Below are 25,289 nucleotides of genomic sequence, written 5' to 3' on the forward strand. Positions count from 1 at the left end.
AAACATAGAAGTCGGAACTAGTAAAGAATGTGTTGTCTTGGTAATTTTTAATATGCCCACCTTCGGGAGCATAAAAATATTGATAAAAACGAACCATTGCATATATATATAGAAATACTGACATTAAACATACCTTGCCTTGGTTTCTTAGAACTCCAGGAAGTAGTTTCTCAGAAGCATGCACAAGATGCTTAGTTTTCTAACTAACACAAGTTTTCTGAATATCAGCAAAGGCTGCTTAGGAATACTCTGAACAAGGATAGCACTATAGTTTAAAGCTAAGTACTTTTAAATTTCCCATCAGCACTTATCTGAAAGAAACATCATTATTAAAGATCAAACATAAATAAAAAATAAAACTAGGCGATCGGTAACACCAATGGGTACTTCCGAAATTATCGCAGGGGCTTTTTCAGTCACGGGGTTTGTGTTGAGGAGAAAATAATGTGGTCAGCAAGAGTTGTGATTCTTTGACACTGCACTCTTTCTCACTGATTTCTATAAATATGTAAAATATGTAGTCAATACCTTACCTAGTATTCAAGTTATGCCCCAGACAAGGTTTTCAAACAAGAGCACCAAGTTGGCCCTAGGTTGCTCATCTGTGTAACACAAACACACCATAACAGTGTAAACTGTTTTACCTAGTGATTTCATGGAGAAGATTATTCGGACTAACTTTCATTAAGATTGGACCAAAAAACGTGGCCTCTTGATTGTAAACAAGCATTTTCTTTATTTGACCTATTTACCTAGTTTTATACCCCACATGACACAGATTCGAACTTGTCCAAAATTTCATGAAAACATTTTAACAAAATTTCGGGAAGATTGGGACCAAAAAATGGCATATAGAGTGTATACAAGCCTTTCGAATGATTTGACCTAGTGACCTAGTTTTTGACCCCAGGTGACCCGCATTTGAAATCGTCCAAGACTTTATGATAACAAACATTCTGACCAAGATTTAAGAATAAAGAATCAAATGTGCCCACTAGGGTGTAAACAAGATTGTTCTTTGATTTGACCCCGTGACCTAGTTTTTGACCCCACATGACCCAGATAAAAATTCGTACAATATTTCATGCAGACAAACATTCTTACCAAGTTTCATGCAGATCAAATGAACAAGTGTTAACAAGCTTTTCCTTTGATCTGACTGGGTGACCTAGTTTTTTTTACCCCATATGACCCGGTTTCGAACCTGGCCTAGGAATCATCAAGATAAACATTCTGACCAAGTTTCATGAAGATAGGGTCATACATGTGGCCTGAAGAGTGTTAACAAGCTTTTCCTTCGATTTGACCTGATGACCTAGTTTCTGATCCCATATGACCCAGTTTCAAACTTGGCCTAGAAATCATCAAGACAAACATTCTGACCAAGTTTCATAAAGATAGGGTCATAAATGGGGCCTTTAAGTTGTTAACAAGCTTTTCCTTTGATCTGAACTGATGACCTAGTTTTTGACCCAACATGACCCAGTTTCGATCCAAGCTAAGAGATCATCGAGTTAATCATTCTGTGTAAGTTTTATCAAATCAAAGCATAACTGAAACCTCTATATGACTGAAACGGCCAATAGAAAATTTTGCACCTTTCAGGGACAGTAACTCTAGAACTCATGATGGAATCTAGCCAGTTTTCCAAAGGAACCAAGATCTTATTGTGACTTGAGTTGTGTGTAAGTGTGGTTAAAATCAAATATAAAATGTCACTTCTATTGTGTTCACAAGGTAAAAATTACTTAATTTTGGCTCTTTTAAGGGTCAAACAGGGGTCACAACTCCGCAACATATGACTGGATCTGACAAATTCTTCATGGAATCCAAAATTTATTTTTGTTGAAGATATATTGCAAGTTTGTATCATATCAAACCATATATGAATTCTCTATATGGCTGCACAAGCCAAAATAGCAAATTTTGGCCTTTTAAGGGGCCATAACTCTGCAACCAATGTTGGGATCTGGCCAGTTTTCGAAAGGAACCAAGATATTATGCCAATCCAATTTGTGTGCAAGTTTGATTAAAGTTGATCGCAAAATGTGGTCTGTATCGTGTTCACAAGCCCAAAATAGCATATTTTGGCCCTTTGAGGGGTCATAACTCTAAACCCATGATGGGATCTGGCCAGTTTTCGAAAGGAACCGAGATATTATGCCAATACAAGTTATGTGCAAGTTTGATTAAAGTTGATAGCAAAATGTGGTCTGTATTGTGTTCACAAGCCAAAAAGGCAAATTTTGGCCCTTTAAGGGGCCACAACTCTAGAACCCATGATGGGATCTGGCCAGTTTTCGAAAGGATCCGAGATATTATGCCCATACAAGTTGTGTGCAAGTTTGATTAAAATCAAATACAAAATGTTGTCTCTAATGTGTTCACAAGGAAACTGTGGATGGACGGACGGACGGACGATGGACGAAGGGCCATCACAAAAGCTCAGCCTGTCACTATATGACAGGTGAGCTAAAAATGACATCACTCATCCCTGCCATCCCAGTAACAGGACATTCTGCTCACTTCCAGTTTGAGTCTCCACTTCAGTTACTTGGCCTGCTTAAAAGTATAGGATTCTGTCTTATGCAGATAAAGAAAGGTGTATATAAAAACAGGCATACAATGTTAATGCGTTTATTGCAATTAAAAATTTATATGGTACAGTATAATGTCTATCAAATTTGGTCATGTTATTTAGCCTTGCCATGAGAAAACCAACACAGTGGTTTTGCGACCAACATGGATCCAGACCAGCCTGCGCATCCGCGCAGTCTGGTCAGGATCCACACTCTTCGCTTTCAAAGCCTATAGCAATTAGAGAAACCCTCAGCGAACAGCATGCATCCTGACCAAACTGCACGGATGCGCAGGCTGGTCTGGATCCATGCTGGTCGCAAAGCCACTATGCTGGTTTTCTCATGGCGCGGGCTCATGTTATCTTAACTATATAAAGTTATACAACCCAGAATTTTCTTGTTTTACAAAATAAATCATAAAAAATCTGTTAAAGTAAAGTAGTTATGAATGTGTAATAATCCCTAAATACATTATTACCACATAAAAAAGTATACAAGTATAACACATGCAATCAGCATGCACCCTATCTAATGCATCGCAAAATTATACGATAAAAAAAAAGATAAAATAGATACATAATACATCATAAAGTTTACTAAATATCAATTAAACAGATTTTAAAACAATGCAGCATTATTAACCTTTAACCTGCTAGCAGCTAATGTTTCTGCCTTTGCGACCAGAGCAGACCAAGATCAGCATGCACATCCATGCAAGCTGATCATGGTCTGCACTGTTTGCTATTCAATCAATAATTTTTCATTGAACATCCCTTCAAATAACAAATGGTACTGCCAAAATTGAATGATGGGTCTGTTCATTTTAGCAGGCTAAAGGTTCAAGTTTTTCTTCACAAATAGCTCCTTACTTCAAGAGCTGTCTGACGGGCAGTGGGCTCGACTATCTGAAACTGTTCACCAAGATGATATTATTTGTGTGTGAAATATTATTTTCATTGGGGTTGGACACAGCATTATGACAGCATCTAAGAAATAATGAGATACAGCATAAGGAATGGGGGCATGGTATCGGGGATACAATGTACTTTGAAACTGTAAGGGATATTTTATCCTGACCGGGTGTAGGGTATGGGAAAGGTCAGGGTGTAAAATGAAGGTGTGTGAACAGAAAGAAACAAAATGGGATATAAGTTATTCAAAAAATGTACATAGATGTACTTTTATTTAGGTTTGTTTATTTGTTTTGGGTTTAACGTAGTTTTTCAACAGTATTTCAGACATGTAACGGCGGGCAGTTAACCTAACCAGTACTTGACCCAATCCCCAATGTACCTGACCTTTAAGATACCTGACCCAAACCTAACTACTAAGATCAGCCTTTATACCGGTATGAAGTCTGATGATGATAAGACATTAGTTGAGATGATACAGTGAAATCAAGACTCTTGCAGCACAGCTACAACATTTGGCCCATGTGACCCTGACCTTTAGGATACCTGGCCCTAAATTATCAATATCTGCCCATACCAAGATCATCTCTTGTGTGAAGTTTGATGATTATAGAGGTAGAAGTTCAGAATATACAGTGAAGCCTTAAAACTGAATGCAATGCTGATGCTGATGCCAAGGTGAGTACAGTAGCCCTTCTTATTCTTTGAATAGTCAAGTTAAAAACCAGAAACAGCTTGTCATAAGTTTCAAATACCAGTTGCATGACTTGCTAATATATTTAGAATTTCAATGTATAATTGCCGTTACTTGGAAACTGAAATAACTATCTCCTTAGTGGAAAAACATCGGCACTATTGTAACTAAATATACATAAAACAATAAAAATCTGCTTACAACATCTATCTACATAAATATAGTCTGTGAACAAAGAAAACTTAACAATATCGTCTTAATAAAAATAACAACACATTTGACAATGGTGTAGCAGCTGGCCTTTCTAACATTTTGATATTCTTAAATATAAATACAAACAACAAAATATACAATCAAGAAGTGTATTTAACATCATTAATCCTTTGTAGTTAAGCTTTAATAAGTCCAAAGGAATTTTCAAAAATGTTTAAGATATTCTATCCATGGCAAGCAGTATGTAAACTCTCTGCAAACTATATGTATTGAGAGCATGTGACTGTGTAAAATCATTCGAGTTTCATCCACTAAATGATAGGGTTTTTTTTTTTTAACAAATTGCAGCTTAATTACCAAAGTTTGTTTGTGTTGGGTTTAACACTATTTTTTAACAGTATTTCAGTTAGGTAACAGCTGGCAGTAAACCTAACCGGTGTTCCTGGATTCTGTAGCAGAACAAACCTGTTCTCAGCAAGTAAATGCCAACTTCCCCACAATCAGAGATGGAGGACTAGTGATTTCAGATGAGACACTCTCCCTACTAAGCTAAACGGGCAGGCTTTGCTTTAAGGTTAAATCAAATCCATTCAGAAATAACAGAGATATAGTGAAAGTGTAACAAAATTAATCAGAAATTCTAAGTAAAAAAGGGACATAATTCATGCAATATTAAAAACGGAGTTATGGCCTTGTGTCATGTTGTATGGGTGATGATGATGAATATCTATTTTAAGAAATAAATCCATCATCAAGTAACAGAGATAAAGAGAAAGTACATCTGAAATTTAACCAAAATATGGAAAATGAAAGGACAAGCACGCCAGGTAGAGTAGAACAACTTTGTATAGACAAGCTAAGAAATGTATTGTTCCCATAAATCACTCTTAAACAGAGCACCTGAAGTAAGCAATTACACACATACATATTAAAGAACCAGCTTGTAAATATCACAAGTCCTCTTTGCTAACAGGTGATTTCCCAACACAGGTAAATTTCACTATTTTTCTGATTAAACAGGGAAAAAAAGTAGTGATCTTTATAAAAGCATGTTTTATAGTAGGGAGGTTAAATAGCCGGTGTTTTTAATGTATGTACGAGTGTACATTTAAAGAAAAAAAAACAACAAAAAAACATAACAAACAAACTATCCAAGTTCAAATTAAAGCATTCAATTCAAAGTTGGAGTTCACATTCAGGAAATCAGGCAGGATGGTATCAGTTTAGAAATAAAAAATGTCTAAGTTTAGAATAACAAATATCTGAACATCCTTCAAAATTTTAACTTATAATATTTTTGATACCAGTGCCAATGAAGAAAGCTGTATTAATCTGAAAGTTAGAACTCTTAACTCCAAACTGCAACTAAATGTAAAAGATGATGTCTACAGAAGGTAAAATCATTGATATTCATAAGGGACTTCTTTTTGTGGATTTCATTTTTGTTTTTGTCGAGTTGATCATCGCACCGACCCAATTATGGTTCACACCGACAAAATTATTGGTCCTATGTCCATTTTCCAGCTTTGATGGCTGAGAAAGATCTAAGGCATTATTTGTCCCAAAACCATGAAATTCTGTTCCTATGAAAATCAATGATTTCACAGTATCCTTCTAATTAAAATAGGTTCTACTTTACGGAAGTTTTCAATAGATACTTAAGGTAGTTCTGCATGTTAAATAAACTGGAAGTAGAGGCAAAATGTCATTTATCCGGATAAAGTAGAATGAAGTATGGACTCGACATACTAAAATGAAAATCGTTATATAAATTAATGGCAACCTGTGAAACGGCAATGTAACTATCTTTTTAAAGACAGAATATAATATTCAAATCTCTGATAAGTTAAATAATTCCAAATAAGATCTTACAGCTTGCGTGTATAGTGCGAACCTCTTTAATCTCGAAGCACACAGACTCTATTTATGACTGTAGTGAGTTTCATTCAAATCCACATTGTAGAAAAAAAAATTCATGAAAATGATATAACAATTGTGATTTTTCTATAGCTGTCTATTATGAAAACTTCTGTGAAGTCCAAATTTTTAAAAATCATTCTGGCAAAAAATCAAGCGCAATACCTTATCATTTTTAGTTGCCGATTTTTCCAAGTATGCTCTGAAGTATTGAAATAATTAGAGTTAAATCAATTTCTACATTGTAGAAAACGATTAGATCAGAATGTGCAGAACTACCAAAAAGGGACTATATAACTAAAATCACCACATATCATGACCCGCACACGTATAAATTCAAATATCACAGTTATGCTTCCATTTGACATTTTCTTTTCTTGATGTCTTTCTCAGCTTTCAAAAGGTATCCTTTAGCTTTGATGATGCCTCGATCTTTAATGAGAACCGAATAACGTAGTACCCATAATGCATCCCAGTTACCACTGTCCTTCTCCGTACTGTTTTCTCGAATAACCTCTTGTAAAGTCTCGGATGAAAAAACAGCTGAAATATAAAAAACAAGAGCTGTCTCCATAGGATGACACATGCCCCCGATGGCACTTTGAATGAATAGTTATGGCCGATGTTAGAGTTTAGGACCTTTGACCTACGGACCTGGGTCTTGCGTGCGACACGTCGTCTTACTGTGGTACACATTCATGCCCAATAATTTTAAAATCCATGCATGAATGACAAAGATATGGACCGGACACGCCCATCAATGCACTATCATGAAATATGACCTTTAACGTCTAAGTGTGACCCTGACCTTTGAGCTACGGACCTGGGTCTTGCGCGCGACACGTCGTCTTACTGTGGTACACATTCATGCCAAGTTATTTGAAAATTCATCCATGGATGACAAAGACATGGACTGGACACAAATGCACTATCATGAAATATGACCTTTAACGTCTAAGTGTGACCTTGACCTTTGAGCTACGGACCTGGGTCTTGCGCATGACACGTCGTCTTACTGTGGTACACATTCATGCCACGTTATTTGAAAATCCATCCATGGATGACAAAGATATGGACCGGACACGAATGCACTATCATGAAAAATGACCTTTAACATCTAAGTGTGACCTTGACCTTTGAGCTACGGACCTGGGTCTTGCGCGCAACACGTCATCTTACTGTGGTACACATTCATGCCAAGTTATTTGAAAATCCATCCATCGATGACAAAGATATGGACCGGACACGAATGCACTATCATGAAAAATGACCTTTAACGTCTAAGTGTGACCTTGACCTTTGAGCTACGGACCTGGGTCTTGCGCGTGACACGTCGTCTTACTGTGGTACACATTCATGCCAAGTTATTTGAAAATCCATCCATCGATGACAAAGATATGGACCGGACACGAATGCACTATCATGAAAAATGACCTTTAACGTCTCAGTGTGACCTTGACCTTTGAACTACGGACCTGGGTCTTGCGCGTGACACGTTGTCTTACTGTGGTACACATTCATGCCAAGTTATTTGAAAATCCATCCATCGATGACAAAGATATGGACCGGACACGAAAATTGCGGACAGACTGACAGACCAACAGACTGACAGAATGACAGACGGTTCAAAAACTATATGCCTCCCTTTGGGGGCATAATAAAATTAACTCATGATAAGAACCCTTGTTATTTGTTTAAAAATGAAAAGTATTTATTTGTCTGTTTGTTTTGGGTTCAACACTGTTTTTCAACAGTATTTCAGTTTTATAACAGTGGGCAGTTAATCTAACCAGCATTCCTTGATTCTGTACCTGTACAAACCTACTAGTATTCTCCGCAAGAAACTGCCAACTTTCCTACATGATTCAGAGACGGAGGACGAACGTTTTCAAGGACATAGAAATAATGCCATTTACCAAACTGTCACAGAGAACATACACCCTGCCTGGGGATCAAACTCACAACCGAGGTCCATAGATCAAAACAGGAAACGGAATACGAAGAATTCATAATTTGCTGACAGTCAATACGGGTCATCCACTTGAAGTCTTTCCTTTAACTGCAAGCATTAACTTTAAATTTCAGGTGTCCAATTCAAAAGTCTTTCCTTTAACTGCAAGCATTAACTTTAAATTTCAGGTGTCCAATTCAAAAGTCTTTCCTTTAACTGCAAGCATTAACTTTAAATTTCAGGTGTCCAATTCAAAAGTCGTTCCTTTAACTGCAAGCATTAACTTTAAATTTCAGGTGTCCAATTCAAAAGTCTTTTCTTTATAATGAACTCTGCAAACATTAACTTCAAATTTCTGGTGATATTCTATTAATTCTTTGTAATATTTTACATCACATCAATTCAGTTATGTTTCTTTCAAGTTTTTAATGGTGGTGAAATATCCCAGTAAAGCGATAGATAGACAGAATGATTTACCTTCCATAAACCTACATGAAAAGTCAATTTACATCCTGAGAAATGAATAACACGTGATTTGTACTTAGCAACCTTAGGGATTTAACCACACATTTTAGGGGAAAAATAATTTCTCTCAAAACCCGTACAAAGTGAGTACCCTGAAAGCGACTAGAGGTACAAACTTATATAGACATAAGGTTTTTGCAAGATATTCTTTTATGTAATCACAAATGTTGTGCAGAAGGTAGTAAATGGTTGAAACACTTTCGAAATAAAGTGGAAAATTTACATTATTCTAACGTTTAACTTTTATTTTCAACCACTTCACCATTTTTCAGTGTCATACATTCGATGCCAAACTTGGTTGAAATGAACATACTGAAAAATTTCACCCAAACTTTGGGCAAGTACCTGTAACACTCAGCCTGGCAGGTCTGCTGATATATTTCGAAAACAAATACCTGTCTGTTAAGACAAACCATGAGAAATGAAAGAAGTGGTAAACACCGTTTATTTTACTGTTTATAGTTAAATGTGTTTGTTCGGGTTCAGTGCTATTTTTCAACAGTATTTCAGTTATGTAATGGCAGGCAGTGAACCTAAGCAATGTACCTGGATTCTGTACCAGTATAAACTTGCTCTCTGCAAGTAACTGCCATCTTCTCCATATGAAACAAGAGGTGGAGAAGGAATGATTTCAGACACAATGTCTTTAATAAAATCATCACGGAAAACATACACCTCGCCTGGGAATCCAATTCACGGACCCATGATCCATAGATCTGTACTCTCCCTATTGGGTAAAGCGTGTGAGCTTAAATGAAATGAGAAAATGGTGACATCTGTAAGCTGATTTTCTATACTAATAAGCTTGTTTCTGTTAAAACATGCTTACACTTAAATGATGTCATGTTATCGTGCGATGACGTCAATGTCTTTGTTGCAATCAAGAAAGAATACTACTACACTTCTACTGCAGTTTTAGATAAAGGGCATATAAGAATTGAAACTAGAAAATGCTTTTGTGAAAAAGCGCATGTCTCCCCCAATGCAAAGTCCTATAGGCAAGAAGTCAATAGGGGTCAGGAGCGAAAGTCAAAGAGACACTGATGGTTGGCTGCAACAGGGATTATCTACTTGGCATGTCCAGTCATCCTGCTAAATTTCAACACTCTTGGCCTAGTGGTTCTCAAGTCACTGTTCAGGCTCCTGTGACCTTGACCTTTGATCAAGTGACCTCAAAATAAATAGGGGTCATCTACTCTGCATGTCCAATCATCCTATTAAGTTTCAACATTGTAGGTCAGTGATTCATTTTGCCGTGCGTCCTGCGTCAAAGACGCATATTTTTCCGGCCCCACGTGACCTTGACCTTTAACGGAGTGACCCCCAAAAAAATAGGGGTCGTCTACTCTAGCAGCCCTACAACCCTATGAAGTTTGAAGGTTCTAGGTCAAATGGTTCTCCAGTTATTGCTCGGAAATGAAGTGTGACGGACGGACGGATGGACGGACAGACGGACAGGGCAAAAACAATATGTCTCCTGGGTGAGACATAATAATGTTTAGAAAAATTGTCTTTCACTTAAAATTATACACTCAAAATCAATTATACTTCCCCGCAGAATAATTCACTTGGGCTATGCCCTCGTGAAATTTTTCTGTGGACATATAACCTCTTTTCATGTATTAATACCTTAAATATTTAGAGGTTGTATTAAGCACAAGTTGTGTTGTATTGACATAGTTTTCTTTGACGAATAAACCCTTAGGCTATAAAACATAAAATACTCTGATAATTTGGGTTAAAAATTGACAGCTAAACACTTACTTCTTGGATCATTATGTGTAAGAAGCTGTATATCCTTCTGTTTGGCATACTCTACAAGGTCTTTTGGCATCACACAACACGAGTCTAAATTCACCTGATTTATTACTGGCTTTACCTGAAAATCAAACAGTCTCTAACTTCAGTATAAATCAAATTGACAATGGAATTGAAAATTTAACCTAATGTAACAAGGATATTTAAGTACAGTACAAGCTATTTAGAACAATTAGCATCTTTCTGGATTTTAATCAAGGGCATTAGGGTCATTCTGCGTTTTTCTGAACTAAAATTCTTAACATACAGTGAAAAACAGTTATGATGATCAGGTAGAAAATGTGGCCTGTAGAGAAAGAACAGTACTGTTTTCTATGATCTGACCTTGTTCTCCATATTAGGCAAATCATTTTCAAACCTGACCTAGATTTCATAACAACATATAATTTGGAGAAGTTTCATGAAGATTGGTTTTGCTATGATTTCTATTAGCGACCTAGTTTTTAACCTAAGATAAGCCAGTTTCAAACTTCTGCTATTTTATAGAGACAAACATTTTATGTAATTATTATATAGATCAGGCACAAAAATGTGGTGTCTAGTGTCTTAACATCACAAAATTTATATTTTTTGACCTAGTGACCTAGTTCTCAACCCAAAAGGGTCCAGTTTCAATTAAAACTTAAAGAGTTTGTTAAGGGAAACATTCTGACCTAGATTATTTTAGACTGGACAAAAACTGTGAAGTCTAGAGTATTAACATTCCAATCAGAGATGATGCAAGACATGAAGACGGACACAGCATGATCAAAATAGCTCACCTAGAGCACTCTGCACTCAGGCGAGCTAAAATTGATATTTACAAGTGTGGTTAAATTAATTCAACAAACATACATCTGCCCACTCATACAATTCCTCAAGTAAAGTTTTATCAAGATCAGCCATGCCAATTGACCATACAAGCTCCCTGTGAACCAGGCCTTCAAGAACCTTCCAGAATGGTTGAATCATCTCCAGGGTAACATCCTCATTTTCTATCTCCGGGAATGCAAGTAGGGCGGTCTCTATAAATTTCACATCTAACTCTGTTAATGCTGAAATGTAAATTGAAAACTTTAAATGTTTTTGTTGTAGATTAATTTTCATAGATTTAGTAGTAGAGTCAATCGAAAAAAAAAATGTTAATGCCAATGAAAAATCCATGAATTCATACCCTAAATAAATACATATTTGCCAAAACTATATTACTTCTATGTATATGACTTTGATGTGTTTTTCTTCCTGAAAATTGAATGTCTTGTTCCTTGGTGTAGTTGTCATATGTTAGACAATTTGGAAGCTTTCAACCTAAAACCATTGCATTTAATTTTAACAGATGACTTATAAGTGTGTGTTTGTGTCCGGGTATAACATCTTTTTCAACAATTTTTCAGCAGATGACTTCTGTACAAGCAGAAGGTTGAAATGTACTTCAGTGTATGAACACCAGAATTCAGTATTTTCTTTAGTGGTAAATGTAAGAGCTGGACATTGTAACCCAGTTGTACACACATTGGCTGTTCAAGGGCATGCATAAAATCCTCATTTATTGAAGGTTCCATGTTTTTTGTCAGAAATGTAAATCTCTGCCTTTTTTTTTTTGTTGGGGGCAGGATTGGTTTAATGTCACACCAACACAATCATAAGTAATATGGCCAATTTACGGCTTTTGATGGTGGAGAAAGACCCTAGGTGCTATTCCGGGCAGTATTTCAGAAACAATTGGGCACAGTGGCCAGAACGGCAGACGAACCTTCAGTACGCCAGCTGGTTGAATAATTTCTATAGCAGAAGTGAGATCTTCAGGGTTTTTTTTTTAACCCTTACCCTGTTAAATTTCTATAATGAACTTATCCATTTTTCAATTTGGACAGTACCATTTACTGTCAAAAGGGGTGCTTACCAAAAAGATACTGACTGAATGGCGAACAGTGCAGAACATGATCAGACTGCACTGATCGCAGGGGCAGAATCACTTGCCACCCGTAGGCTAAGGGTTAAGAGTACAAAACTCATGAATTCATAAATGTATGTATTCAAGTGTTAACGGTGCCATATTTTTCACTGTAAGATTACTAGATACATTTCACTTTTATGTATCAGTAAGTAAATGAAAAATATGTAATTATGTCTTATATCATACACAGACTCTAGGAAAATCATTTTGCTTATATCAACTAGATTCAATACCATTCTGAACCTGAAATGAAAAAGAAGCTGTCTCGCTCATTATATAAATATTAATATAATGTTATAAAATAGAATATCAAATATTAATACAAATTGTGAACTTAACAGTCATGTTTATAATTGAAAGAAAAAGAATGCAATTTACCTCTCTCAACAGCCTCTTTAACTGCTTCTGGGCTTACATGCTGCAGTGAGCAAAGGAAAATCTTCACTGAAAATACACAAACACAATACCAAACATCAAAACACAGCTTTAAATACTTTGGAGAACCAAGGTTACAAAAACAAGTCTGGAGACCAGTCTCAGATCTTCAGCTTCTGATTCATACGCTTGGTCCATACGCTTGGCTTCCTTCGACGCAACCTCTCAAGATGCCCACAGGGAGTCAAAGCCTAATGTTACAACAGCCTGGTGAAGCCGGTAATTGAATATGCTTCAGCCGCCTGGGACCCTCATACCAGCAGAAACATCCAGCAACTGGAAGCGGTCCAGCGCAGAGCAGCCAGGTTTGTGATGGGGGATAACAAGACCACCAGCAGCACCAGCCAGATGATATCGAACCTTGGCTGGGATTCTTTACAACAAAGAAGATCAGACAGTAGACTGGTGATGATGTACCGCATTACACACGGCCTAGTAGACATCCGTAAAGACTTGTTCTTCTTCTTCTTCCTGGTAATACGCAGGGCTCACTCTGGAGCATCGTCGCGTATGAAAAGACTATGTACAAGGTCATTGTGAGATGAGCAACAATGCAGGATAAAATCAAAGGCCTGAATGGCCTGAGTCGGCTAATAATTGATGTACTGACAGTATAGTCTACCAGTTTCAGTTTGTTTTTAGTTTTTTCTTAAAATTTCATAACACAGCTCGATATTTACCCAAAATATTATATCCGGATACGATTACACTTTTCTCCAGTTTGAACAATATATTTTACAAATTGTGATGATACGAAGACATTTAGCAGCAATTGGCAGTACCTGACATTGAAGTTTACGGTTAAATTACCTCTTATTTAAATCTTTTCATAAAAAGTTATTTCGTTTCGTGAAAGCAGCCAAACATAGACGATCTACTTTCGATTTCAAAAACTACAAGAAAATACAATTTAATGTTTCGCCGATTTGTTTATTTCTCGAAAAATAAGAATTAAAATCATTTTTAATATCAGTAGTAACTAAACAAACCAGTAACAGCTTCTTCTTCCGATAATTTATCCGTTTACCGACTGCAAAATTCAACCCACGCAAAGTTTATAGAAATCATACGATGCGTGTTTACGTTCAATGTGGGAGAATTAAGGCTGATCGGCTATGTTACCTAACGCATCCAGACGATTCAGATTTTGTTTTTAAAAAAGCATTGTGTGCGTTTCTGTAATTTTATATACGTTTTTATACGCTTAGAAATTATTAGACATGCGTATTTGCATTATTTCTATACGTAATTTACGCTAATACGCATCTTATCTGGAGCCCTGTGGAACTATTTTTTGTCTTTCGCTGGATGTTACCCAAGCTTTGTAAGCCTGCGCAATTCTTAAAATGCACATTTATGCTTAATGAGTTACATTCGAGAATTGCACAATTACAAGTCATAAATATGACAGATTACATCGTATATTGGTCATAGCAAAGGGAATTGACTCAACTTAACTTTCATTAACATTCATGCAGTGAACTGTTTGAAGTTTGAGAAATCTAATGGAACTACATCCCTTCACTGTGTTATTTGGTCCATTTAGAGAATCGTTGGATAGCAAGGACTCGTCAAAAGCCTTTCAGCCTTTAGCCGACTCAAAAAGGTAAAAGCAGTTAAAATCCCTGTACATAGAGCTAGCGGCGACAACTGGCAAGACACTTACAGACACTCCTTCTTTCCAGCCGGCATCCGATTGTGGAACCAGCTGCCAGAGCGCGTCGTCGCAGCCCAGACCTTGGACACTTTCAAGGCAGGGCTTGCCAGTTGTCGCCGCTAGCTCTATGTACAGGGATTTTAACTGCTTTTACCTTTTTTTATCCTGCACTGTTGCTCATCTCACAATGACCTTGTACATAGTCTTTTCATACGCGACGATGCTCCAGAGTGAGCCCTGCGTATTACCAGGAAGAAGAAGAAGAAGATTCGTTTATTCTGAGATAAAATTTGAAATTGACCAATGGCAATGCAGCATTCCAAGACTGGTTTCAAAATTCAGTTTTGTTGACCAATGGCAGTGCAGCTTCCAATACTGGTTTCAAAGTTCAATTTTATAACTTTTGGCACAAAGAGAAGTGACTGACTTTATATTCTTCTGACTACTGGAAGCAGTAGAGTGCTAGCCTACAGACACAAGAGGATCATGCAGAATTGTGATCCCTCACCAGAGTTTCACAGCTTCAATATGTACCAAGCATATAATGGAAGCTAGTCAGGCCAGGTACCAGCAATGTTTTATTACATGTCAAATAATGTGAACAATCTTTGTAAAACAAGAGCGACAGGGTTACAGAGATGGGGGAGGGGGGAGGACCAGTTTCCTAATAGACATAATTCAAGGAAGGTCTAACATATTTTTCCTCAAAATCCACTTACATTCACAGTATCATGTACAAAATATTAATTTTCTGACATAAAACATGTTCAAGTTAGGACGTAGCAGCCAAATTATTTTATTGTTTCAAAAGTCCACCAAACCAAGTCGCAACGTTACACGTGTTGCCAACATTTAATTAATGTACTTTATCTCATCTTGTCTCTTCCCATTTCCATCAAATAAGAGGCTCATGATGACCCTGGATCGCTCACCAGAGTAATATGAGCCACATGTTTCAAATGGCAAACTGATGCTAAAATATTAAGAAGGTAGGTCACATTCATGGTCACTGAAAGTCAGTTTTAAGATTGGTGTACAAAACTGTACATGTCATCCAAATTTCAAGGCTGTATCTTAAAAAAACAAGTAGGCCAAGGTAACAGTCAAGTGATCTCTTATTGCTTGGGATCATCAGGTAATTATAACTTAACAGTCTAAGAACTATGATCTGATAATTTTTGAAATGTTTTTTCCTATATAACTCATAATTATAACAAATGACCCCCAGGGCCGGGCCTCTTTTCAACCCAGGGGCATAGTTTGAACATACTTGTTAGAGATCCACCAGGCAATGCTACATACCAAATATCAAAGGCCTAGGCCTTGAACTTTCAGACAAGAAGATCTTTAATTTTTTTTCCCTATATGTCTATGTGAAACTTGAGACCCGCCGGGACAGGGCCTCTTTTCACCCCAGGGGCACAATTTGAACAATCTTGATAGAGGACCATATTAAGATGATATCACATGCCAAATATCAAGGCTCTATGCTTTGCCGTTTTGAACAAGAAGATTTTTAAAGCTTTTCCTTTTGGTTGCCATGGCAACCAGAGTTCTGCATGGAATTCAATTATTTGAACAATTTGAAAGGGGACCACCCTAGGATCACTCCTGTGAAGTTTGGTGTAATTCTGCCCAGTGGTTTTCAAAAAGAAAATGTTGACGGACACAAGACGCACGACGCACAACGAACGATGGAGCTCACCATGAGTCTTTGGCTCAGGTGAGCTAATAAAAAGATGAAGTTTACATGGAAATCACAATTCTTTTGTAAAACTAACTAACCTGTAAGTTTAAAGTCCCCTCTTTCACTACTAGGAATTGTCTCCTTAAATTTCTGATGAACACAATTGAGGTCTGTCACATACTGAAATAAAATACAATAAAAGTCAATCACATTCTTTTTTTTTTTTTTTTTTTTTTGATTTAACGTCGCACCGACACATGATAGGTCATATGGCGACTTTCCAGCTTTAATGGTGGAGGAAGACCCCAGGTGCCCCTCCGTGCATTATTTCATCAAGAGCGGGCACCTGGGTAGAACCACCAACCTTCCGTAAGCCAGCTGGATGGCTTCCTCACATGCAGAATTCAACGCCCCGAGTGAGGCTCGAACCCACATCGATGAGGGGCAAGTGATTTGAAGTCAGCGACCTTAACCACTCGGCCACGGACAATCACATTCTGAATTCTAACATGAACAAGGGCAGTCTGAGGACAGCAAAACTTGACTATTTAACAGCCTTGTCAATTCAATAAATGTAAGTAGAACAAGAGCTGTCGGAGGACAGCAACGCTCGACTATTCAACAGCCTTGTCGCTTGAATGAATACGGAAGTCGAAAAAGGGGCATAATTTAGTAAATAAGTAAAATAGGGTTATGGAACCTGCATAATGCTTATCAGCTCATGATAGTGAACAAGGTATGAAGTTTCAATCCATTCCCATTAGTGGGTACTGAGATACCAGCTTACATATAAGAATTTAACCCGAAAATCCTAAGTTGAAAAAGGGGCATAATTTTGTAAAATGCAAAGTTGAGTTATTGACCCTTTGCACTGCAGGTCATATCATGACAGTGAACTAGTGTGTTAAGTTTCAATCCATTCCCATTAGTGGATACTGAGATACCAGCTTACATACAAAAACTTAACCAAAAATTTCTATGTTGAAAAAGGGGCATAATTTTGTAAAAAAGCAAAATAAAGTTATAGGACCTGCTTTGTGCATGTCAGATCATGACAGTGAACAAGTGTGTGAAGTTTCAATCCATTCCCATTAGTGAGTACTGAGATACCAGCTTACATACAAAACCTTAACCAAAAAATTGTAAGTGGAAAAAGGGGCATAATTTTGTAAAAAAGCAAAATAGAGTTATGGACCCTGTGCAATGTAAGTCAGTTTATCACAGTAAATAAGTGTGTGAAGTTTCAATCCATTCCCACAAGTGGTTACTGAGATACCAGCTTACATACAAAACCTTAACCAAAAATATCTAAGTCGAAAAAGGGGCATAGTTTTGTAAAAAAGCAAAACAGAGTTATGGAACCTGTGCAATGTAAGTCAGTTTATCACAGTAAATAAGTGTGTGAAGTTTCATTCCATTCCCACAAGTGGTTGCTGAGATACCAGCTTACATACAAAAACTTAACCAAATCGGGACGCGGACGCCGACGCGGACGCGGACGCCGACGTGGACGCCGACGCATGGACGAGTCCAATAGCTCTACTATTCTATGAATAGTCGAGCTAAAAAGGGTCAGTATCGGTATACTGTAAAAAAGCAAAACAGAGTTATGGAACCTGAGCAATTGTAAGTCAGTTCTTCACATTAAATAAATGTGTGAAGTTTCCATCCATTCCTACAAGTGGTTACTGTAACACCGGCTTACATGCAAAAACTTAACCAAACTGGGATTCCGACACATGGGTGAGTCCAACAGCTCTACATAATTTTCGCGATTATTTTCAATATAAAGCCTTTCAGAATCAAACTACACACAACTAAAGTGCATTTTTTAATAATTTACTCTCTTCAAATCTAGGTTAACTCTCTTGAAATAATTATACTGCATCTTCAGCTTGTTCAGAGAAACTGAGCCATAGGGACATTTACCCAAGTGGTTCAATATCCTAGCATCTAAATGATGAACTGCAATTCATGGTTTATTACCATTTTCATATCCTTGTGATAAAAAAGAAGAAATGACTCGGACATCATGAGCAATTTAGTCACCATAACTGATGTCATGATATTCTAATTTCTATAGAGGTCTCTGTTTTTCTAATTCCTGTCAACAGAGGGACACAATTTAGCTTCGTAATGCAGGTAGCTGTTTAATGACCAAGTTGGAAATAAAACAACACTGTCAATTTTGGAAAGTTCACCATTTGTCTGCTTAAAGCAAGTCATTTCTTGACCCTGCTGGACACGAATGACTCTTCCTTTGCTACCTTTGTAGATTATGATCAGCCTACGTGTTGGTGCGGTCTGATCAAGATCTGCACTGTTCGCCATTCATTCAGTATCTTTTTGGTAAGCACCCCTTTCAACAGATTATGGTTCTGTCAAAATTGGGCAATGGACAAGTTCATTATAGAAATTTAGCAAGGTAAACGTCAACATCAGTTTAACTGTTGATAATACAACACATCTTGATCTCCTGCATCGACAAAATGACCAACACAATAGAGCAAGGCTGTAATATCTTTAACTCATAAAATTCCAAGCCAAATAATCAATGAAGAGAAACTGAACAAACCTGTAACTCATTTTTGTCTGCAGATGCCAGGAATGATTGTAATGTTGAACTCACACATTCACTGATCTGCAAATGATAAAAGACAATAAGACAACGTATATATCATAAAGCTTCAAATAACAAAAATCTATTCGGCATTTTACCTAATAAGTACCGGTATCTGTGATTCTCTGGAGATATCAAAATTAATACAAGTTTCCTGTACCTACCAGTCATAACGTGAGTTACAAGAATATTGAAGCAGGAAGCAGGGTGGGGTTAAGGGGAGAGGGAGGGGGTGTTATGAACAGCCTTGTCCCTCTTTTGCTAGACACCGAAACAAAAAGATTAAGGAAAATTCATTTTAAATCTATGTACGTCATAATGTCAAATAAAGTAGTCAAGTAGTCTTGGCCATCCTTAAAAATATATTCTATCACTGCTTTATATAACCTAATTTTAGCAGCCTATTGCAATGGGAAGATCAAGGGACAGTTGGCAAAGGTGGTGGAGAGGGGGGTGGAGCTGGAGGCTGATTATTCAAAATCGTTCAAGATATCTACTTTGTCCTCATAACCTAAACTTAGATGATGCTCCTATAAATATGCTAAAATGTGGTGTTTTTCTACCATTACATTACTTAAAATTGCTCTATTTTTTGACAGATATTCATGATATTATTTCATACTAATCTTATAATCTGCCAATCTGCCTTAATATAAGGGCAACAATGCATCAATAGAATATTCTTCCAATATATAGTCTTAAGAATTGACTTAAAATGTTACACTTACTGGAAATTGATAGATCTGACAATATACTTCAATATTGTAAACCTACTATCACCACTCAGTTAATAAATCTTTTCAATCAAACAATGTACCGGGTATCCAATCCAATGTTATACAATATAGCACACAAAACATGTGACACCCTCAACCCTCTACTAATAACAATGCATTTATAATTTTTTTAAAGATGTGTCAATCAATCTACCTAAAATCCTAATACACTGAACTCACAGCCATACAATTAACTTGTCATTGCCCGGGTCCACTTCCGATGCAAAATCAACAAGTTAAGAATTTTTTATGTTAGAAAAAAAAGCCTCATTCTAACAACCACTTTAAAGAGGATTCATTGAGCCTTTTTCAGCTGAAACAAATTCATAGCTCCAAGTAAATTTACAGAGTGGCAGAACCTAGACAGTAAGACTGTTATTTACCTGACTACTTTATAACATATAAATGAGCCGTGCCATGGGAAAACCAACATAGTGGGTATGCGACCAGCATGGATCCAGACCAGCCTGCGCATCCGCGCAGTCTGGTCAGGATCTATGCTGTTCGCTAATAGTTTCTCCAATTCTAATAGGCTTTAAAAGCGAACAGCATGGAGCCTGACCAGACTGCGCGGATGCGCAGGCTGGTCTGGATCCATGCTGGTCGCATACCCACTATGTTGGTTTTCTCATGGCACGGCTCAAATTACTTTTTAATTAAGCCGGAACTCAAACCATGTAAGAATATATCACTGGCTGAAGGTGTGGATGGAAATATCTGGCTCAAGCATAATTGTTTACGCAGTAAAAAGGCTCTGCCGAATTACAGCAAAACAGTTACCCAAGAGCCAAATATTTCCATTGACACCTTCACCTTCAACTAGTGATAGATCCTTTTTCTTGCATACTGTATTCTTCAATCAACCAATCAATAAAAGAAATTAAGTAAGTAAAACAAATGCTTTTGTTTTCTTCAGCATCATTTTTTTTTTAAAGTAGCGTATATACATGAATTTACGCATTCATTCATTAATTACAGCATGTGAGTTATCTTACACAGCGGGGTGTAAGACAAGTTTTTCTAGCACAGACGAAAACCTGGGAAAGTCCTGTCTGGCATGCAAGAAAACACAGTCACTGATATTAGCCCTGGACCAGTACACTGATTCCTCTATTTATAACATTACCTGTGCTCAGTGTCATGGAGCTGTTCCAAGTGATTTTGCCAGGGAACAACCACAAATAAAATAAAAAATAAATTCTGTGAATGGCAAAATTTGCTGAAAGAACACAGATCATTTAAGCTACAAATGGCGTACAAATTTCATTTTTTTCAAAGTTTCAAACCCATGTTTACTGAAAAAGAACTTATAAATGTTGCTTCCCTATACCTCCTAAATGACAAATTAAAAATGTGTAACAGTGTGTATATAACAGAATTTTTTCTATAACGCATTTACAGGTTATTACATTTATATCTACAAATATGCATGAGTTAGGAGCGCAATATTTCACGATCGAAAGAATGAGACAGCGCATACTACAAATCTAATAATCTTTTTATTCCATACGCATCTAATATACCTATAATTATTATATCAATGATTTAAATTTGTTTGTAATCATGGTAAAACTGGATATATCATTAAATGCAACTTCATACATGAAACTGACATCACGCATGATGTCAAACTCCCCGGTCTCCCGCCAATATGATATTTAAATGTCTATGTGGAAATATATCAAATGTTCAAGAAATGAAATTTTATGCCATACACTAAATAATATATCGCAATATGATTTATGTTTGGCCGTTCATATGATCTGTAGATCAACATATGATATATAGCATGTATAGAAATAGTTCTGGCTGCCAGAACTCAACTAACGTTATTTTTATACTCTGATAGTCATGACGTAACCCCATTACCTAACCAGGTCAAACTGCTATATCTGCACACGGACTCCTGTGCAAAACTGATGATGTCATGTGAAGTTCATAGCACATGGTTACTTACGAACTTCAAGATCAAATCTTCTTTTTTTAATGAATTTAACTGACTTAAATATGTACTGTAGGAATTTTTACAAAATTTATAAAATCATACCACAGAATGTTTAAATTCACAAAAAATTCCATAAATAAAGATTCTTTACTGCTAAATTTGTTTTCAAAATGAAGAGTGTACCTTAATCACCCTACAACTGCAATGGCAGGCAAAATATTGCAGACAGAGGTACGCATTTGAACTTTTTGTGTATAACTCATTCTTAAATGGTATGTTTTTAAATTAATCGGTCTTTTGAGAATACGAAAAAGAGGAGGTACGAACGGTAACGTAATCACTAATTTAGATTACGGAATTTCCGTAAAATCTAGTGAGGATAGGCGATTTCGGATAAAACATCATAAAGAATAGCATAAAGATGTTTGTAAATATTTTTCTTTAAAATAGGACATGCTGAGTAATACAGTTGTTCGCTGAATATGGAAATTAAAGTTGACAAGCTAAGCAAAATCAAATCATAAAATTTTGAAGTATAAAATATTTTTTAAAATCCTTTTGAGCTATCATTAAGAATATAATTCTATGTTTGTCTGTCAATTTCCAAACAAAAATAATTTATATTTAGTATGATTTTGGAAAGAAAAACGTATGTATACGGGTGTTGATTTCTCCTGTTTCTTCGCGGAAAACTCGAGTGACAAGCAAACTAAACTCATAAAATATAAAGTATAAAATATTTTTTAATCTAACTTTAACCCTCATATTTCTATAATATTTCCACGCGCCGCCATTAATATATCGTTTAAGATTATACTAACCCAAAATGGCGGATCGATAACTCGAAATACATGTAATACTGTAGGCATGAAAAAATCGCTATTTTCAGTGAAATAAGTAAGTTTACAACATCATTTGTGCATGTCCTAACCTATTTCCGTAATCCTAGCCTATCCTCGTAGGGTTGTCTGGGAATACGGAACTTCCGTAATCCTAGAACCGGAGGCTAGGTTTACGGTACCGTAATCGTAGCCACTGCCAAAAAAGAATGGACTGAAGATAAATTAAAACAAAGGCAAGTCTGTGGCATTTGAATTTGTAAAATTAAAGTTTGACAGACTTTTAGCACAATTTGTGGTTAGGTTCAATATGGGGTTCATTTCAGCTCTGATATCCAAAACTGTTAAATATAATTATAATTAACATCTAGGAAGCTGAACTGTTTTAGCTAGTGTAGAAAAAGGTCGATGTGTCCTACAAGACCTATAATTTTCAGTTCAACTGCTTTCATACCATTTATTCCAAACTATTAGTTGTGTTCATGCTTGGATAACCTTCAACATTCGTTTTTATTCTTATTTATAATTCGCATTGATTATTTATATATAAAACTGTCAAAAATTTATGTTATGTCAGGTCTTATTTTATTATAGACTATCAATACGGTTCAATTCATGTTTAAAAATGTTAAATACACACTTTGTAACTATGCAAAATTAAAGAATCATAAATCAACTGAACCAAAAACTGCTGTGTCACCCACATGAAATAGTTTCATTCTGCAATGTCATGATTATTTTACTGCAAAATTACCTCCCTTTAATTAAGAAAACTTGCAAAACCCTAATAATGTTTAACAAGTTTGGATAAGACATGGCGAAAAATCTATTTCTTTATGTAACACTCACTATTTTTAACGCGCAATGTATTGAAAATAATGACAGGTTTGTTTCCATATAAGTAATTAATTTTTAATTGCAACAGGTGCTCGGCATTTCTTCAGCAACTGTCAATGAAGTTTGAACAAGTTTTACGAAATAACAAGATCCTGACAACCTTATTGACAGAATATGCAAATGTGACACTACCTCATCTGTCGGTGTTTGTGACAGTTTTCTTTTTAATCTGTTCCAGTTTACTATATTCCCGCTATTTATCACTAAAGTTCCTGCTTTCGGTATCACAGGGATTTCGTCCGCCATTTTGTGTTGTTACGGAGGTCGATATTGAGCTAAATAGTTCGTGTATGCTTTACTATTGGTACTTCAGCCGAATCATATTGATAACAAAAATCTACACATGTATATACGTTAGTACACTTGTATAATATTTGCAGTAGTACAACCAAAATGAAACAAAGTATTTAGATGATAAAATATTATCCATCCACACAATTATTTCTGGTAATATTATCGATCTTCAACAATGTTAGAGAAATCTAAGCTATTTTTATGCAGTAAATTTACACTTCCAACCGTATTTTCAAGTATTTTAGCAAAACTAAAAATGAAGGTCTTTTAACATAAACAAAACTAGAACGTCTGGTAGATAAAATGTCAGAATATTCCAGAAGTTGTTAACATTTATTTGTATTAACAGTTCTAGAACATGTCCTAATTTCTGACATGTAGGCCTGTACTATTTTCGCCAATTATGTTCTAGATCACATCATTCATTACACATTTAATATATCATATAAATTACATATTTATGATTACCTTCACTAACCCCCACGCATGGCAGTAACGTATCAATATCAATATTGAACGTTCAAAGTTAGGTATTTTCTATCTAACTAATTTTCAATAAAATGTGTTAGTTTTTCTGTCTGTCTACAATTTGTACGTCAAACTGTCAACTTTGACCATGACTTGACGGTGCGCAAGAAAAGACAACAATTAAGAAATAACAAAATGAAGTAAAGTCTAATACAGTAAGAAAACAGAAACGGTCAAGGATGTGTTTCAAAAAGTAAAGTAAGAAAATAAAAGCATGATCGAGAAGTGCCTTCTGATACTTCCCATCTGAGTGACCAGCCCGGCTTGCGTGGCGCTATCAGAACCCAAGGTCCCGTACGTAGTGCTCCCTCGTCATTTGAGGTGTATCAGAAATGCATACTGATCCCTTAGAATGGCTGAGAAGACAGCTCTCTCTTGAACGATGCTAAAGAGGGAGCCTCAGCGACACTGGCTGGAAGTCTGTTCCACATCGGGATGGTCCTAGGGAAGAAGCTGTATTTATAGAAGTCGGTTGATGTACAGTACTGATGGAACTGCTTTTTATGTGCTGCTCTTGCTCTAGAGGTGATAGGTGTAAGATATGTGGAGGCTAGAATGTCCACTAGGTCATGCACGATCTTGTAGAGCATGATGAGTTGTGCCTTTTCTCTCCTTGTCTGGAAGGACTCCCACTGCAAGTGCTGGAGCATATCTGATACACTGCTGGTATTTCGATAGTGATTGGTGACAAAATCGCGCTGCTCTGAGTTGAACCATTTCTATCTTATGGATCAAGTCATTCTGGTATGGACTCCAGATTGAGCAGTAATAGAACAAAAGTGAACGGACCGTGGCGTTGTATGCACATGTCTTGGTGTCTTCTGTTGCTGTGCAAATTCCCAGCATGTTGTTGGCTTTCTTGGTGCTGCCATTAATGTGCTGTCTCCAAGCTAGGTTAGATTGTAAATCCAAGCCAAGGTATTTTATGCTGCTGTCGGCAGTAAGACCCACACCTTTCAGCTAGGTAGTATGTATGGGCCTTGGGAGTCTTTGACCTTGTGACTCTGCATGAGGACACTACACTTCTGTGGGTGGAACTCCATACCCCATTTTTTGTTCCCATGCTG

General features: G+C 36.6%; 1 protein-coding gene across 1 annotated transcript; it reads right to left on the reverse strand.

The window, feature by feature from the left end:
- Nucleotides 1-2,623: 2,623 nt before the first annotated feature.
- LOC123558784 (glutamate--cysteine ligase regulatory subunit-like) lies at nucleotides 2,624-24,014 on the reverse strand. Its single transcript, XM_045350649.2, has 7 exons — nucleotides 23,533-24,014; nucleotides 18,899-18,964; nucleotides 16,422-16,503; nucleotides 12,923-12,988; nucleotides 11,443-11,642; nucleotides 10,555-10,669; nucleotides 2,624-6,857 (listed from the first exon to the last, which is right to left on the reverse strand). Exons 1-7 carry the CDS (start codon nucleotides 23,644-23,646, stop codon nucleotides 6,664-6,666), a joined length of 837 nt encoding a protein of 278 aa, XP_045206584.2. The 5' UTR covers nucleotides 23,647-24,014; the 3' UTR covers nucleotides 2,624-6,663.
- Nucleotides 24,015-25,289: the final 1,275 nt, after the last annotated feature.

This window comes from Mercenaria mercenaria, chromosome 15, assembly GCF_021730395.1.
Source record: "Mercenaria mercenaria strain notata chromosome 15, MADL_Memer_1, whole genome shotgun sequence".
In the NCBI taxonomy this organism is placed as follows: domain Eukaryota; kingdom Metazoa; phylum Mollusca; class Bivalvia; order Venerida; family Veneridae; genus Mercenaria; species Mercenaria mercenaria.